This window comes from Diaphorina citri, unplaced genomic scaffold, assembly GCF_000475195.1.
Source record: "Diaphorina citri unplaced genomic scaffold, Diaci psyllid genome assembly version 1.1 scaffold532, whole genome shotgun sequence".
NCBI lineage: Eukaryota > Metazoa > Arthropoda > Insecta > Hemiptera > Psyllidae > Diaphorina > Diaphorina citri.
In genome coordinates, this window is record NW_007377966.1 from 165,248 (window position 1) to 180,336 (window position 15,089).

General features: G+C 39.0%; 2 protein-coding genes across 2 annotated transcripts in view; both read right to left on the reverse strand.

Annotated features, from left to right (window-relative positions):
- The window catches only part of LOC103509806, a 21,232-nt gene extending 10,363 nt beyond the window's left edge, over nt 1–10,869 (reverse strand). Inside the window, exons 1-13 of the mRNA XM_026824048.1 lie at nt 10,792–10,869; nt 10,433–10,528; nt 9,833–9,964; nt 9,273–9,378; nt 9,004–9,096; nt 8,087–8,300; nt 7,465–7,487; nt 5,981–6,108; nt 4,171–4,259; nt 3,866–3,965; nt 3,228–3,432; nt 1,631–1,875; nt 904–1,108 (exon numbers count right to left, since the gene is read on the reverse strand). Of these exons, the coding sequence (XP_026679849.1) occupies nt 904–1,108; nt 1,631–1,875; nt 3,228–3,432; nt 3,866–3,965; nt 4,171–4,259; nt 5,981–6,108; nt 7,465–7,487; nt 8,087–8,300; nt 9,004–9,096; nt 9,273–9,378; nt 9,833–9,964; nt 10,433–10,459 (1,567 nt within the window). The 5' untranslated portion in view covers nt 10,460–10,528; nt 10,792–10,869. The remainder of the gene's footprint in view (nt 1–903; nt 1,109–1,630; nt 1,876–3,227; nt 3,433–3,865; nt 3,966–4,170; nt 4,260–5,980; nt 6,109–7,464; nt 7,488–8,086; nt 8,301–9,003; nt 9,097–9,272; nt 9,379–9,832; nt 9,965–10,432; nt 10,529–10,791) is intronic.
- Nucleotides 10,870–10,892: 23 nt separating this feature from the next.
- The window catches only part of LOC103509807 (leucine-rich PPR motif-containing protein, mitochondrial-like), a 10,685-nt gene continuing 6,488 nt past the window's right edge, over nt 10,893–15,089 (reverse strand). Inside the window, exons 4-6 of the mRNA XM_026824049.1 lie at nt 12,567–12,640; nt 11,244–11,465; nt 10,893–10,921 (exon numbers count right to left, since the gene is read on the reverse strand). Coding sequence (XP_026679850.1) covers nt 10,893–10,921; nt 11,244–11,465; nt 12,567–12,640 — 325 coding nt within the window. The remainder of the gene's footprint in view (nt 10,922–11,243; nt 11,466–12,566; nt 12,641–15,089) is intronic.

The window sequence follows — 15,089 nt, forward strand, 5'->3', positions numbered from 1 at the left end:
AAGTTAGTCAGATAGTTATTAATATGGTGGAGTAGTAGAGTAGATAGTAGGCAGTCTTAACCATGGATCAACATTGCAAGCAGGCCAGCCGAGGTACGGAATTTTTTAGCCCGTAGTGATTAGAGAAAATTAGTACCTATGTACCTACCTAATTTGTTTAATATTCAGTTTATTATTATTCTTGATTTGATTTTTTGATTTTACACTTTTATGTGATGATTCAAAATCAAGACTAGAGCCCGTTCTCCCTTTATTCCCAATATAATGTTCAAGTCACCCATCCATTTATTGGCTTTGCTCAGCTTAACATAGGTGACGCTAAAACCGGTCTTAAATGATCGACTGAAGTGTTATCTAAAACTTTCTCGCTTTGAGTTCATAGGTCGAAGTGTTTCCGAATTAATGAACAACACTTTTCACTTTTATGATTTTGACAGCATTGACGCCTGCATGTGGCATGAATTTGCCACACCCGTTAGAAAGGCTGCAATTTACACAAAGTTGTGAAGAGGCTCTCTGTTTTGCCACATATAATATTTTATTATTTATTATCAGAGGGCACGGTTGGTCCAGTGGTAACGCGCTTGCTTGCCATGCAGAAGGTCCCAGGTTCGAATCCCACCATCGACAAAAAATTTGGACTCGTTTTTCGATTGCAAATATTTCAACGGGTTACTTTCTGGTGTTCTCGTGTTGACCCAGCACCTAAAAAATCGTCAAGTTAAAACTTGGACCTCACTTCGATCGTTTGTTTTCAAAACCCTCCGATAGTAGGAGAAGATAACACTCACCTTCTGGCAGCAAATCAGGTTTAGTGTCCAGTGTTGCCAAAATTTACAACACTCACCTTCTGGTAGCAAATCAGGTTTAGTGTCCAGTGTTGCCAAAAGTTATAACACTCACCTTCTGGTAGCAAATCAGGTTTAGTGTCCAGTGTTGCCAAAATTCCTCCCATGGGGAGACGTCTAATGAGGGCCTTCAACTTCTCTTCATTCCCATCAGCAGTGCTTACGTCTGCCTTCAAATCTGCCAGGTACTCCTTAATGGTACCTTCCTTAAGATGTGCCTTGATGAGAATTGTAGTGAACATGGACTTGCCTAACATATCCTGGAGGGTGGTACAAGGAGAGATTAATGAGCAATATAAGCATATGTAGGTGCTTACGTAAGTACCGTCGGAAAAGGCGAAAAAGCAGAAGGAGATGTAGGTATACTTTCATAAACATGTGCATTTCGGTAAGAATTCAGAATAAAAGGTCAATTCTTACGTAAAATAAAAAATAAAAAAATGAATCCAAATCTGAAGTCAAAACTTTGAAAGAGTAACTTTAAAGGTCGATTTTTTTTTTTTTTTTTTTTTTCCCTTTTCCCCAAAACTTTGAAAGAGTAACTTTAAAGGTCGATTTTTTTTTTTTTTTTTTTTGCCATTTGCCCTTCTGAAAAGCTGAAAAAGAAAAATGTCCTAGTTCCTCATTTTTTCTGCTCTTTCATTTTAAAACCTCACCTAAGTAAATTATTAATAAGGTATATTCAGGATTTTCAACGATATCTCTTTTTTTGCTTTCTTTAAGAGGCAAGGTTCTTCTGGAGGCGCTCTTCAACCCAACCACTAAATTTTTCTTTCTCTTACCTCAGACAGCTTGGGTTTCAACGATTTCAATTCAGCCGTGGAGAAATGATCCATGATGTTTCTAAGAGGTCGCCCAGACCTTAGAGTTTCCAAATCTTCCCTGGTTAGATCATTCATAACTTGTGTAGCTTCTGATTTATGTCCTTGAGTTAGAAGTCCAGATATAAGCTCCAGATGAGATATGATGTTCAACTCTGATTTATTTGTCTGGAAAAAAGAAGGTTGGCACCGTGGTAACGCGATGGCTTGCTATGTAGAAGGTCCCTGGTTCGATGCCCACCTTTAATTCTTCTTCCTAGCCTTTTCCTATTTCAATAAATTCGCACTCGTATTTCGAATTTAATATCATTTTCATCGGGTTTACATTCTAACATTTCGTCTTGACCCAGCATCTAAAGGGAAGTATTGTCTCTTATCGCTCATCTGATGAGGGGCATACTACAGGAGTCAAATGTACCCAGTTGTTTCATTGATACGAAATAAAAACGTGAGTTTTTCCACAAATCTAAACCTGATAGACATGCGTATTTTGGATGGCAATCGGAAAAAAATCCGAGAATTATGATGAACAAACTGACCAACAATATGCTTATGGAATTAAAGCTTAGAATTCACTTTGTTCAAATACCCTACCTATACCTCCTAGCTTTTCTAAAAAAAAAAAAAAAAAAAAAAAAAAAAAAAAAAAAAAAAAAAAAAACCTTCTGGCAGCAAATCAGGTTTAGTGTCCAGTGTTGCCAAAATTTATAACACTCACCTTCTGGCAGCAAATCAGGTTTAGTGTCCAGTGTTGCCAAAATTTATAACACTCACCTTCTGGCAGCAAATCAGGTTTAGTGTCCAGTGTTGCCAAAATTTATAACACTCACCTTCTGGCAGCAAATCAGGTTTAGTGTCCAGTGTTGCCAAAATTTATAACACTCACCTTCTGGCAGCAAATCAGGTTTAGTGTCCAGTGTTGCCAAAATTTATAACACTCACCTTCTGGCAGCAAATCAGGTTTAGTGTCCAGTGTTGCCAAAATTTATAACACTCACCTTCTGGCAGCAAATCAGGTTTAGTGTCCAGTGTTGCCAAAATTTATAACACTCACCTTCTGGCAGCAAATCAGGTTTAGTGTCCAGTGTTGCCAAAATTTATAACACTCACCTTCTGGCAGCAAATCAGGTTTAGTGTCCAGTGTTGCCAAAATTTATAACACTCACCTTCTGGCAGCAAATCAGGTTTAGTGTCCAGTGTTGCCAAAATTTATAACACTCACCTTCTGGCAGCAAATCAGGTTTAGTGTCCAGTGTTGCCAAAATTTATAACACTCACCTTCTGGCAGCAAATCAGGTTTAGTGTCCAGTGTTGCCAAAATTTATAACACTCACCTTCTGGCAGCAAATCAGGTTTAGTGTCCAGTGTTGCCAAAATTTATAACACTCACCTTCTGGCAGCAAATCAGGTTTAGTGTCCAGTGTTGCCAAAATTTATAACACTCACCTTCTGGCAGCAAATCAGGTTTAGTGTCCAGTGTTGCCAAAATTTATAACACTCACCTTCTGGCAGCAAATCAGGTTTAGTGTCCAGTGTTGCCAAAATTTATAACACTCACCTTCTGGTAGCAAATCAGGTTTAGTGTCCAGTGTTGCCAAAATTCCTCCCATGGGGAGACGTCTGATGAGGGCCTTCAACTTCTCTTCATTCCCATCAGCCGAGCTTACGTCTGCCTTCAAATCTGCCAGGTACTCCTTAATGGTACCTTCCTTAAGATGTGCCTTGATGAGAATTGTAGTGAACATGGACTTGCCTAACATATCCTGGAGGGTGGTACAAGGAGAGATTAATGAGCAATATAAGCATAATATGTAGGTATGTACTTCCTTAAGCACCGTGGGAAAAGGCGAAAAAGCAGAAGGAGATGTAGGTATATTTTCATAAACATGTGCATTTCGGTAAAAATTCAGAATAAAAGGTCAATTCTTACGTAAAATAAAAAAATGAATGCAAATCTTCGAAAGAGTAACTTTAAAAGGTCGATTTTTTTTGTCATTTGCCGTCCTGAAAAGCTGAAAAAGAAAAATGTCCTAGTTCCTCATTTTTTCTGCTCTTTCATTTTAAAACCTCACCTAAATTATTTAAGAAGGTATATTCAGGATTTTCAACGATATCTCTTTTTTTTGCTTTCTTTAAGAGGCAAGGTTCTTCTGGAGGAGCTCTTCAACCCAACCACTAAATTTTTCTTTCTCTTACCTCAGACAGCTTGGGTTTCAACGAATTCAATTCAGCCGTGGAGAAATGATCCATGATGTTTCTAAGAGGTCGGCCAGACCTCAGAGTTTCCAAATCTTCCCTGGTTAGCACGAACTTTATCTGATTAAGATAGTTCATCCCGGGCGGGAATCGAACCCGCAACCTAGCGGTTACAAGTCTGGCTATTCAACTTTTATATCTATCCCGATAGTTAAACAGTAAGAGTTCGAATAGTACAAGCTGTAAAATTCACACTTTCCCTGGGGGTAATTAGGAGTTCGACTCCTACATTCTACAAAACTTACAATATCATTGCTTCTGATTTATGTCCTTGAGTTAGAAGTCCAGATATAAGCTCCAGATGAGATATGATGTTCAACTCTGATTTATTTGTCTGGAAAAGAGAAAGGCAAGGTTAGCACCGTGGTAACGCGATGGCTTACTATGTAGAAGGTCCTTGGTTCGATGCCAACCTTTAATTCTTCTTCCTAGCCTTTTCCTATTTCAATAAATTCGCACTCGTATTTCTATCATTTTCATCGGGTTTACATTCTAACGTTTCGTGTTGACCCAGCATCTAAACGGGAAGTATTGTCTCTTATCGCTCATCTGATGACGGGCATACTACGACACAGACTACGGAGTCAAATGTACCCAGTTGTTTCATTGCTACGAAATAAAAACGTTGAGTTTTTCCACAAATCTAAACCTGATAGACATGTGTATTTTGGATGGCAATCGGAAAAAAATCCGAGAATTAAGATGAACAAACTGACCAACAATATGCTTATGGAATTAAAGTTTAGAATTCACTTTGTTCTTGACAACAACCCTGCCAATATTGATTCGACACTAATGTACATGAAGGCCATTGGCATCTACACTAAGATCTAGTCACAAACAGGGGTCGGCGCGAACGACACAATAGTGTTAAAGCGCCTAACGAAAAAAAAAAAAAAAAAAGGAAATCCTACTTTATCAGAGGAACAGATCATTGAAAGTGTTCAAATAATGAGCCCATTGACGAAGAAAACAATATCGAAGATGTGTTTTTTGTTTGTTACTTTCTATTACTACAGTATAGCGGAGCTATACTAGTAATGAAGGTATTGTTTTAGTTTGTTTTATTTAATTTAAAAATAAAAGGTTAAAATTTGTTTTATTTCCTCCCTATTTTGTTCTTTTGTACCACTATTAAATTTGGCACTTTTTTCGTTGTTTTATACGGAATTTCGATTATATCAACCTTTATACAGAATCTCGATTATATCAACTACCCTCGGTCCCAATCAGTTGATATAATCGAGGTTCTACTGTACTAGTATTTGTAAGTAGGTAGGTACCCACTTTTATTTTCCCCAATAGGTATCTAAGAAATAAAAGCACTCTAACGAATTGCTAAGTACCTAAGAACCCAAGTAGGTAGGTCTTGAACCTAATATTGGCAAAATTTAACATTGTTTACTTTCAACAAAAACACTGTGACCTCAACTTCAGCTAAAGCCTGTGCCCTCAACTTTAGCTAAAAACTGCGACGACAAGTTTAGCTAAAAGCTGTGACCTCAAGTTTAGCTAAAAGCTGTGACCTCAACTTTAGCTCTAGCCTGCGACCTCAAGTTTAGCTAAAGCCTGTGACCTCAACTTTAAGAAGACCGGGCTGTCAGTTTCACTGACTTTCTAGGAACTGAAGACTGACACTGATTGGTAAGTGAAAAACTCCTTTAAAATGAAATAACGTATCATCTTTCGTGGTTGGTAATGGTATATGAAGTTATTTGAATGCTCACTCATCCTAAATCCCTCATGTATGCTGGATTGAATTTGAGCAAGGGAAAAAAAACAAAAGAAGTTTCAGTTCCCCCTTACAACCCCCTAAAAAAAAAAAAAAAAAAAAAAAAAATCAGAACTAAGTTATCCGTAAGAATCATGGACTGAAATAAGATACAAGCGCATTTTACCTAATTTCATGGGTTCTAGTCGAAGTTAATTTAGGCAACTGTAGTGTAGACATACCTTTAGATTTTTTTTTGACTGGGAACAATGATTTAGTATGATGATAAGGGGGTGACCAAACGGTTCAATCAATTCCACTCAACATTACTTCATTTTTCTTACCTTGAGTAGATTTTCAATTTTATCCGTAGATCCAGAAGATACATAATAGTCGATGATTTGATTCAATCGTTCTGGTCTCAGCTTCATACCGGGGGTCTCTAGGATTTTCCTCGCCTGACGCAGACGACCTGAAAAATAAGAGTAGTACCTAGATTGTGTTAAGAGGATAGACTGAAGAGAAAATCCCAGTGAAATTTCTTCTTGAAATCAAATTAAGATACCACTATAGGCATTCTAGGCATCACAATAAAGTTATCAAGAAGTTACATGGCGGCTTCTAACTTTAACACATATGTAAGTAGAAACGATACTTAAAAGGCAATGCTTTTAGCCTTTTTAGTCCGTCCTTCCTTTATTATTACAAAATAAAAAGGTATAAGGGACGGACTATTGTATTCGCTTCGGTGTCGTCACTCTGTCTGTCCCCATAGAAGGACTTGTCCAAACCTGGTCGACCTATATATCAAATTAAAGGTCTTTTTACCAGGATCACGAAAATGGTGGTGCAAATTTTGTCCGGTTTTAGCGTTACCTATTTAAGACCGGTTTTAGCGTTACCTATGTTAAGCTACGCCGAGGAAGGCCAATAAATGGATGGGTGACTTAAACATTATATTGGGAATAAAGGGAGAACGGGCTCTCCCTACACGACGCTCTTCCGATCTACACTTTTGAAAGTTAAGAAGGGAACCGCAACGAAAAAAGTCTGGCCACCCCTGCCATAGAAGGACTTATCCAAACCTGGTCGACCTATATATCAAATTAAAGGTCTTTTTACCAGGATCACGAAAATGGTCGTGCAAATTTTGTCCGGTTTTAGCGTTACCTATGTTAAGCTACGCCGAGGAAGGCCAATAAATGGATGGGTGACTTAAACATTATATTGGGAATAAAGGGAGAACGGGCTCTAGTCTCTTGATTTTAAATCATTACATGAAAGTAAAATCAAAAAATCAAATCAAGAATGATAATAAACTGAATATTAAACAAATTAGGTAAATACATAGGTACCTACTGATTTTCTCTAATCACGATCGAATAAACTACGGGCTAAAAAATTCCCGGAGGGACGGGCCCAGCTTGTTATTTTTCCCTCCGTCAAAATCGTACAAAAATTTAATCTTCTTCTTTTTCCTACATCTTAGCCTTTTGCTATTTAAACAGGGTCGGCGTTTCTTGTCAGTCTCTTCCATGTCAGTCATACAAACTAAAAATCTTCGTTTTCTGGGACACCATTGACTATTTTACCTGCATCCAGGAAGCTCAACATGAGATCATACAGAGAGTTGACCTCGCCATGTATAAAAAAAAAAAAAAAAATGTATCAGGTACGGTACTGAGTATTTACCTAACAAAAACTAACCTCAGTGAAGTAGTGGTTTCCGCGGTATACTTCGGATCTAGAGGTCAGTGGTTCGAGTCCAAACCAAGTCATAAAAAAATGCTAAAACACTCATAAAAAGGTGTATTAATGGGGGAACGACCCACCGCGCCGGTGTAATCTTCCCTGAAGACAATAGAGTAGAATGTTGATTTTATTGAGAGCAGGGTTTACCAAATCAGAAATGATTGGACTTTTTACTTCCGACTCGAGTTTCGTCTACAGAGGTCTTATCGTCCCGAAATCGAAGAGAGAAGTACAGAATTGATCTATACTTAATACCCAGTTCAATCCAGGATTCAAGCCTACTACGACTTCGTTAAACGTGGTCTGGAAGCACCCTGAAGCTTGCCACACACATTCATGCTTGCAAAACATGCACAAGTGTTTCCGAATTAATGAACAACACTTTTCACTTTTATGATTCTGACAGCAATGACGCCTGCATGTGGCATGAATTTGCCACACACGTTAGAAAGGCTGCAATTTACACAAAGTTGTGAAGAGGCTCTCTGTTTTGCCACATATAATGATTTGATTTTATTATTTAACGTGATTTGATTTTATTATTTAACGAATGAAAAGAGTTTCAAGTTTTAGTAGTAACGCCCTTGCTTGCCCTTCATGCAGAGGATTTCTACGGGATGGGTATGTTACGAGGTTACGACACAGACCAAGCGGGTCTAACGTACCAGTTGTCCTCCGCTTTGATAAACATTACTTACTTGAGCACATGTGCCTTGATAAGAGATCCAAGGAGTACATTGTTGGGCTGAATATAATTTGACGTTCTCAGTAGTTCAAACAGGCGTTTCGTTGATTCCGGATTGGTAGTCTCGGCACATAGGTTAAGCAACCGCCAGGCTGGTGCGTTAGGGGAGCTTTCCTCTTCTCTGTCCTCCGCTGAGGGAGCGTTCTTCCGTAGGAGATCCATCATTTCTGTGGGAGGAGAAAGGACTGTAATAATACATATTTTTTTCTTTTTATTTTTCCTCTTCTCTGTCCTCCGCTGAGGGAGCGTTCTTCCGTAGGAGATCCATCATTTCTGTGGGAGGAGAAAGGACTGTAATAATACATTTTTTTTCTTTTTTATTTTTGTTGTTGTTGTTGTTGTTGTTGTTGTTGTTGGTGGTGTTGTTGTTGTTGTTGTTGTTGTTGTTGTAGCAGCAGGGGCCTCCTCATTATGCATCCCCAGCTCCATCCGTCTCATCAGTGGGGAGTTTTATTATTATTATTATTTTATTTTTTAAGAGGTTTGATAGAGGGAACTGTAACTGGTAAGGTTTCATCATCCGGAATGCGAGGAGAGAAGGAAGACAGAAAACCAGCCAGTCCGAGAACGAACCTTATCTGTTTGAGATAAAGTGTTCCCTGGGCGGGAATTGAACCCGCGACCTAGCACTTAAAAGGCGGACGCGCTATCAACCAAGCTAACTAGGCTACATTTGAACTTAATCTAAAGGTGTGTCCGCGTCCACACGTAGTCGACCGGCCGTCGATCGATGTGGACTGAATCGTCAACACTGACTCGACAACATAGATTCACCTCGTCGATCAACGTCGATTCACATCGTTCGACGGCCGTCGACCATGTATGGACATACGTTAAAAGTTAGCCATACACATTTTGGTCCGCACTTACCTGACTCTTTTCCATTCTTGAGTAGCACATAGGCCAGTCTGAACACTTTATTTCCATCGATCTTAGCATCGGGGAACTTCTGGGTAAACTCTGTTTTTTTTTTTTTTTTGGTCTTTCGAAGAATTCCGGTGATTCGAGTGGGGAACTTTCTAATGTTCTCGAGTTGACCCAGCATCTAAATGGGAAGTATTGTGTCTCTTCTCGCCTAACTGATGAGAGGCATATTACGGGATCGGCATGCTTCGACACAGACCACAAGCGTCTATAATCATAATATTGAGAGGCCACTTCCAAGTTCTCAAGTTCAGCACTCAGATTTATCAGTAGACTTAGTAGACCAGGCGATGGGGTGAACTGAGGGTCTGCCTCTAGAACCTGCGAGAGATGTTAGAGTGAAGACAGGATTAACAAACAAAGCAAATACATACCTGCCTGAATAAAATGTCAAGGAAAAAATTGACCGCAATCAAGACTGCAACACACTGGCGCAACATTTGATTATGGTTTTTACGGACACAGAAAGTATGTACGGAAAAAATTGCCATTAGGGGTTTTTTTTAAACCATCCAAACCAATGAATCCGAATTGTATGGATTCAAGTATCCAGATTCGGTGGATTTAAAATCCCATTCACTGGACTCGGATTTTCAAAACTTTTTTTTTTCTTTTCAAAGTGGCTTTGGATTCGATACAACCTGTGTTCAATTTCCCGAAAGGAAAATGAACCTCTAAAAATTAATAAAGCGACTGCATGTCCTAATTTGACAATACAATCTAAATAAAGCACCTCTAACATACCTTGTAATACTCCATAGCGGTATCTACTAACCTTGTAATACTCCAAGGCGTTATCCAGGTCTTTCTGTTTAATATAATACACCAACAGAGATCGCTTCTGTCCGCTAGCATTTTCTCCTTTGCTTTCCAGCTTAGTGATCAGCTCCTTGAGTTTCTCAGGATTCTGGGAGAAATAAATTCAGAGATAATTTTTAATCCTTATCTTTCCTTTGAATTAACAAAGTTTGCATAAAATACCTAATAGTAAGTGTTGTGTCACCTGAAATGATAGGGGGCAGAACAACAGAAATGTAGGTATTAAAGCAGTGTCGACAATATGATCAACATCGCCTGAAAGATGTCTAGACTATCAACTTCTTTCTCTCATCTTGATTCCTTGATGGATAAAAATCAACATCCTACTAGATTGGGAAAAAAAAAAAAAAAAAAAAAAATCGATCTCGTATTTTGATTGCCCATCTCACGGTAAGCCACAGACAAGGAAAGCAAATATTTCAACGGGTTGGAAAGAATGGGTTACTTGCTGGTGTTCTCATTTTGCACCTAAATTGGGAAATGTCTCTTCTTGCCCTTCTGATGAGGAACATACTACGGGATGGACATGCTATGACACAGAGCACATGAGACTTACCAAGGGTTGACCACGGGGTATAAACATGGACAGTGCATATTGTAGAGGTTGAGGCGTTAAATCATCACTAGTGAGTGCACCCAGGGCTTTAGATATGTCTGAAGTGAGTGCACTCAGTACTATTTCAATACACTTACCAAGGGTTGACCACGGGGTATAAACATGGACGGTACATATTGTAGAGGTTGAGGTGTTAAATCATCACTAGTGAGTGCACCCAGGGCTTTAAGTGAGTGCACTCAGTACTATTTCAATACACTTACCAAGGGTTGACCACGGGGTATAAACATGGACGGTACATATTGTAGAGGTTGAGGCATTAAATCATCACTGGTGAGTGCACCCAGGGCTTTAGATATGTCTGAAGTGAGTGCACTTCCTAGTCCGTTCTGAATGTAGTCGCTAGAAAATGCCGAGATCGGAATACCATGCTCCACAAATGCCTGAGGACAAATCATGGTTAGGATACCTTCAGCACTAGCCATGTCACTGGAAACAAGGATGAGCAGGTTAGTGAGTTGAAAGGAGAAACACAAAAAAAAAGCTAAAAAAAAAAAAAAAAAAAAAAAAAAAAAAAAAAATGTATCAGGTACGGTACTGAGTATTTACCTAACAAAAACTAACCTCAGTGAAGAAGTGGTTTCCGCGGTATACTTCGGATCTAGAGGTCAGTGGTTCGAGTCCAAACCAAGTCATAAAAAAATGGTAAAACACTCATAAAAAGGTGTATGAATGGGGGAACGAAATTTGTAAACAATATTAATCCTAAATTAATTTTTTCGACACAATTGAAATACTTTTCTTCACTTACCTAACAAGGCAGCCTCCTTCAGGTTATGTTGTCTCAGCATATGAACCACATAGGCTGACGTGATCGAGCCTATTGTCACTCCTACACTCCTCAGCTGACTGAACACTTCGCCACTGACTTGGTTCGGGGGACTCAGAAGGGGTAGAACATAGTCTCGTAGGGTTTCCGTGTTACTCCCCACACCAAACTCAGCCTCCGCCACTTGTAGAATACGGAGCACCTCTGTAACCAACAGAGAGAACGATTGCCATCCTAGTTACTTACTCAAGATGTTAGGAGCTGGTAAGATTTTTTAATGATGCTTCATCCCTCTAAGCTTGGTTGGTAGCGCGGCTGTCTTGTAAGCGCTAGGCCGCGGGTTCGATTATCGCCCGGGGCGGATCTTATCCTAAGTGGATAGGTATAGGTATGTTTTATTTCGTATCAATTTTTTTTTACAAAGAATTTCTTATCCTAAGCTTAATCGTGATAAACATTACTTACTTGAGCACATGTGCCTTGATAAGAGATCCAAGGAGTACATTGTTGGGCTGAATATAATTTGACGTTCTCAGGAGTTCAAACAGGCGTTTCGTGGTCTCTGTAACCAACAGAGAGAACGATTGCCATCCTAGTTACTTACTCAAGATGTTAGGAGCTGGTAAGATTTTTTAATGATGCTCCATCCTTCTAAGCTTGGTTGGTAGCGCGTCTGTCTTGTAAGCCCTAGGCCGCGGGTTCGATTACCGCCCGGGGCGGATCTTATCCTAAATGGATAGGTATAGGTATGTTTTATTTGGTATCAATTTTTTTTACAAAAAATTTCTTATCCTAAGCTTAATCTAAACTTCTAAGATAAGATTTTAACAATATTGGTTACAATATAATCGATGTGTAGGTATTTTACAAAACAAGTTACCTTCTTAACTATATTAACAGTTATAACAAAAGTAGGTATAACATTAGCCACCCTAACCCCATTCTACCCCGGACACACCGCCATCCCACACCCGACCCAAGCCCCGCCCACCCCCGCGGACCCCATCAAGGAACTGATTATGTCAGCTAATCAGCCTCCCGATAAAGCCCACAAAGGTGGACAAACACGAGCCGGGTGCAAAACCACAATGCATCCAAAACAAAACAAGGATAATGTTCGTTCTCGGAACAGATGGCTTTCCTCTATCCTGTCTTCCTTCTCTCTTCGATTTCTGGACAATAAGACCTTAGCAGTTACAGTTCTCTCTATCAAACCTCTTTTTTTTTTTTAAGAAAAAAAAAAACCGGATTAATTGGATTCGACAAAAAAAAATAATAATAATAATAAAAAAATCTACTACTCACCTGCGGTATTATTAGCGCGACCCTCCCGCACCAGGGCTGGCCAGAAGTAATGGGGCCTCACTGCGCCGCCCCTGGTTTTGAACTCGTGTTCTCGAGTTGACCCAGCATCTAAATGGGAAGTATTGTGTCTCTTCTCGCCTAATTGATGAGAGGCATACTACGGGATCGGCATGCTTCGACACAGACCACAAGCGTCTAATGTAAGCAGTTGTTTCATTGCTACGGAATAAAAACGGCGGTGAAACACTCATCTTTTTTTCTTAATCCCTCAAAGGAGAAATCAGGCTTCTATAAATTCCAAAATTTCCATTCTATAAATTCTCCATCTTTAATTTCCTTGCTGTTCGGAGGAAAAAAGTCAATACCTACTGAAAAATATTTTTGCCCTAATTTCAAATAAACCATTTGGAAGTTATGGTGAACAAAATATGAAACCAATAGGTATACAAACTAAAAAGAAAATTACCTAGTTCAAACTTAGACCTTACTTTGTTCAATCACGCGACGGAGTCATATTTACCTGGTTGGTTTTGACCATGTGTCGTACAAGGAATCCGCCCACCGGTAACTGTTCGCCATTGATATTAGCAGATCTAGCCAGAGTGTTAACAATACGGTAAGCCGCATCTATTTGACCCTTGTTGATCAGATGGTAGATATGATTAGCAGCATCAGCTGAGTATCCTACGCCTGGCTGTATCTTGGAGATGATCTGTGGAATAGAATTGAATATTTCAAACTTCAAATACAACAGAATAGACTTAGTGGAGGTAAAAATGTGAAATAGACACTTATCAATTCATGCTAATCAATTAACTCACAAATATACCTATGTAGGTAGGACACAGCTTGAGCATTAACAAAACATGAGTATAAAAAAGACAAGAAAAAGTGGGTAACAAGCTTGTGTTATAAGGTTTGATCCATGCATAAGAAAGAGAGCACCCAAGGTTAATAATTATAGTGCATATAGAAATGGAGGCAGAGAAAAGAGAGGGAGAGAGAGAGAGAGAGAGAGAAAAAAAAGTAAGACACTAAAAACCAAAAACAAAAAAAAATATTAATAATTCTCTGAATCTTTGAATTTAATTGTCCAGATTTGGGTTAAGATTCAGAATTCTTGTCCACCTCTCGGAATAGAACTCAGGACCTTCTAACCAATGAAACAATGTTTAACAGAGCAAACTCTAGCACTGGAGACCTCATCAATATATTCACCATGTCCACTAAGCTGCCAGAGCATGTATAATATCAAATAGTCCCCATTCACTAGACTGGATCCATTCTGTGCTAGTAGGCGTCTTATGGAATCCATATCCACCGTGCTTGCGCGTAGCCACCATGAGTTTGGGTAGGTCTGAGCTGAGGGTTCGAGGCCTGCTTGCTGACATCATGTTACGCGATAGCCTTCAGCACTAGCCATGTCACTGAAACAAGGATGAGGCAGCGTTAGGTGATTGAAAGGAGAAACACAAAAAGGCTCACCTCTGAGGCTTAAATGTATATATATCTGTATAGTGTGGACTTCGGCCACGTGGTATCCCGTGTCAAGTACGAACGTCTCTTGTACGTGTTAACAAAAGAGTGCTACTTGTTGTGAAATGTCGGGAAATCAAAAAAAAACAAAAAAAAAAAAGAAAAACCGCTGTTTAAAATTATTTAAGAAGAGTTTTTTTGTATTATGTATTTATTATTATTATTTTTTATTTAATATATTAGTTTATTTAGTTTTCTCTACTCAAGAACATACTATAAAGGCGGTCATACTAATAAATTAAAGAAATAGAACCCTAAAAGAATTCATGTAGAGGTTTCAGTCTTACCATCGCGTATTAGAACTGCATGTTCTCTGCTTTTTTCTACAGGGGGAAATAAGAGTAAAGAAATAAGCAAGAGTGTAAAGGTTACATTGTAGGACTGTAGTCGGTTATCGTTATCGTGAGGATCGAGGACTCATGGACTTTTGCTCGTGGTTGTAATGGTACTAAGAACGATTCAGCACAAAAGGGAGCGATTTGGAACTACTAGGTTCCTAACTTGGGCTCAGGTTACAGTTGGATGGTGTCAATATATAGGTACCTCATAACGCGTCTCCTACCCTTCTGGTATCCTCCCCGCCGAGTAGATTGTTAAGGACCTCAACTACTTCTCTTGGGTTGAAAGGAGTAATCGCTGTCCTCACAAGTTCGACGAAGAGTAGTATACCTGTAAGTGTCCGATTTGTCAGACTTGTGGATATATTTCCACTACAAGTTTTTTGATTGTTATCAAAAAGTTAACCTTTGAAAGGCTCTTTTTTTCCCTGCCGTATACACGTAGATTTTTATTGTACTACGTCGCTTTAGGATCTACACGAATCTCAATTTGAATACCTATACTTGTAAAAACGGATATTTGATAGTTCAGTATATGGATTTTTCTGCTACCCTTTTGTTGGGAATAAATATCTCTAAGTTGTAAGAATAGAATTGTAGATAGGGCAAATCTTGTGATGACTCTGATTCTAGGGAGAGAAATGTTCGC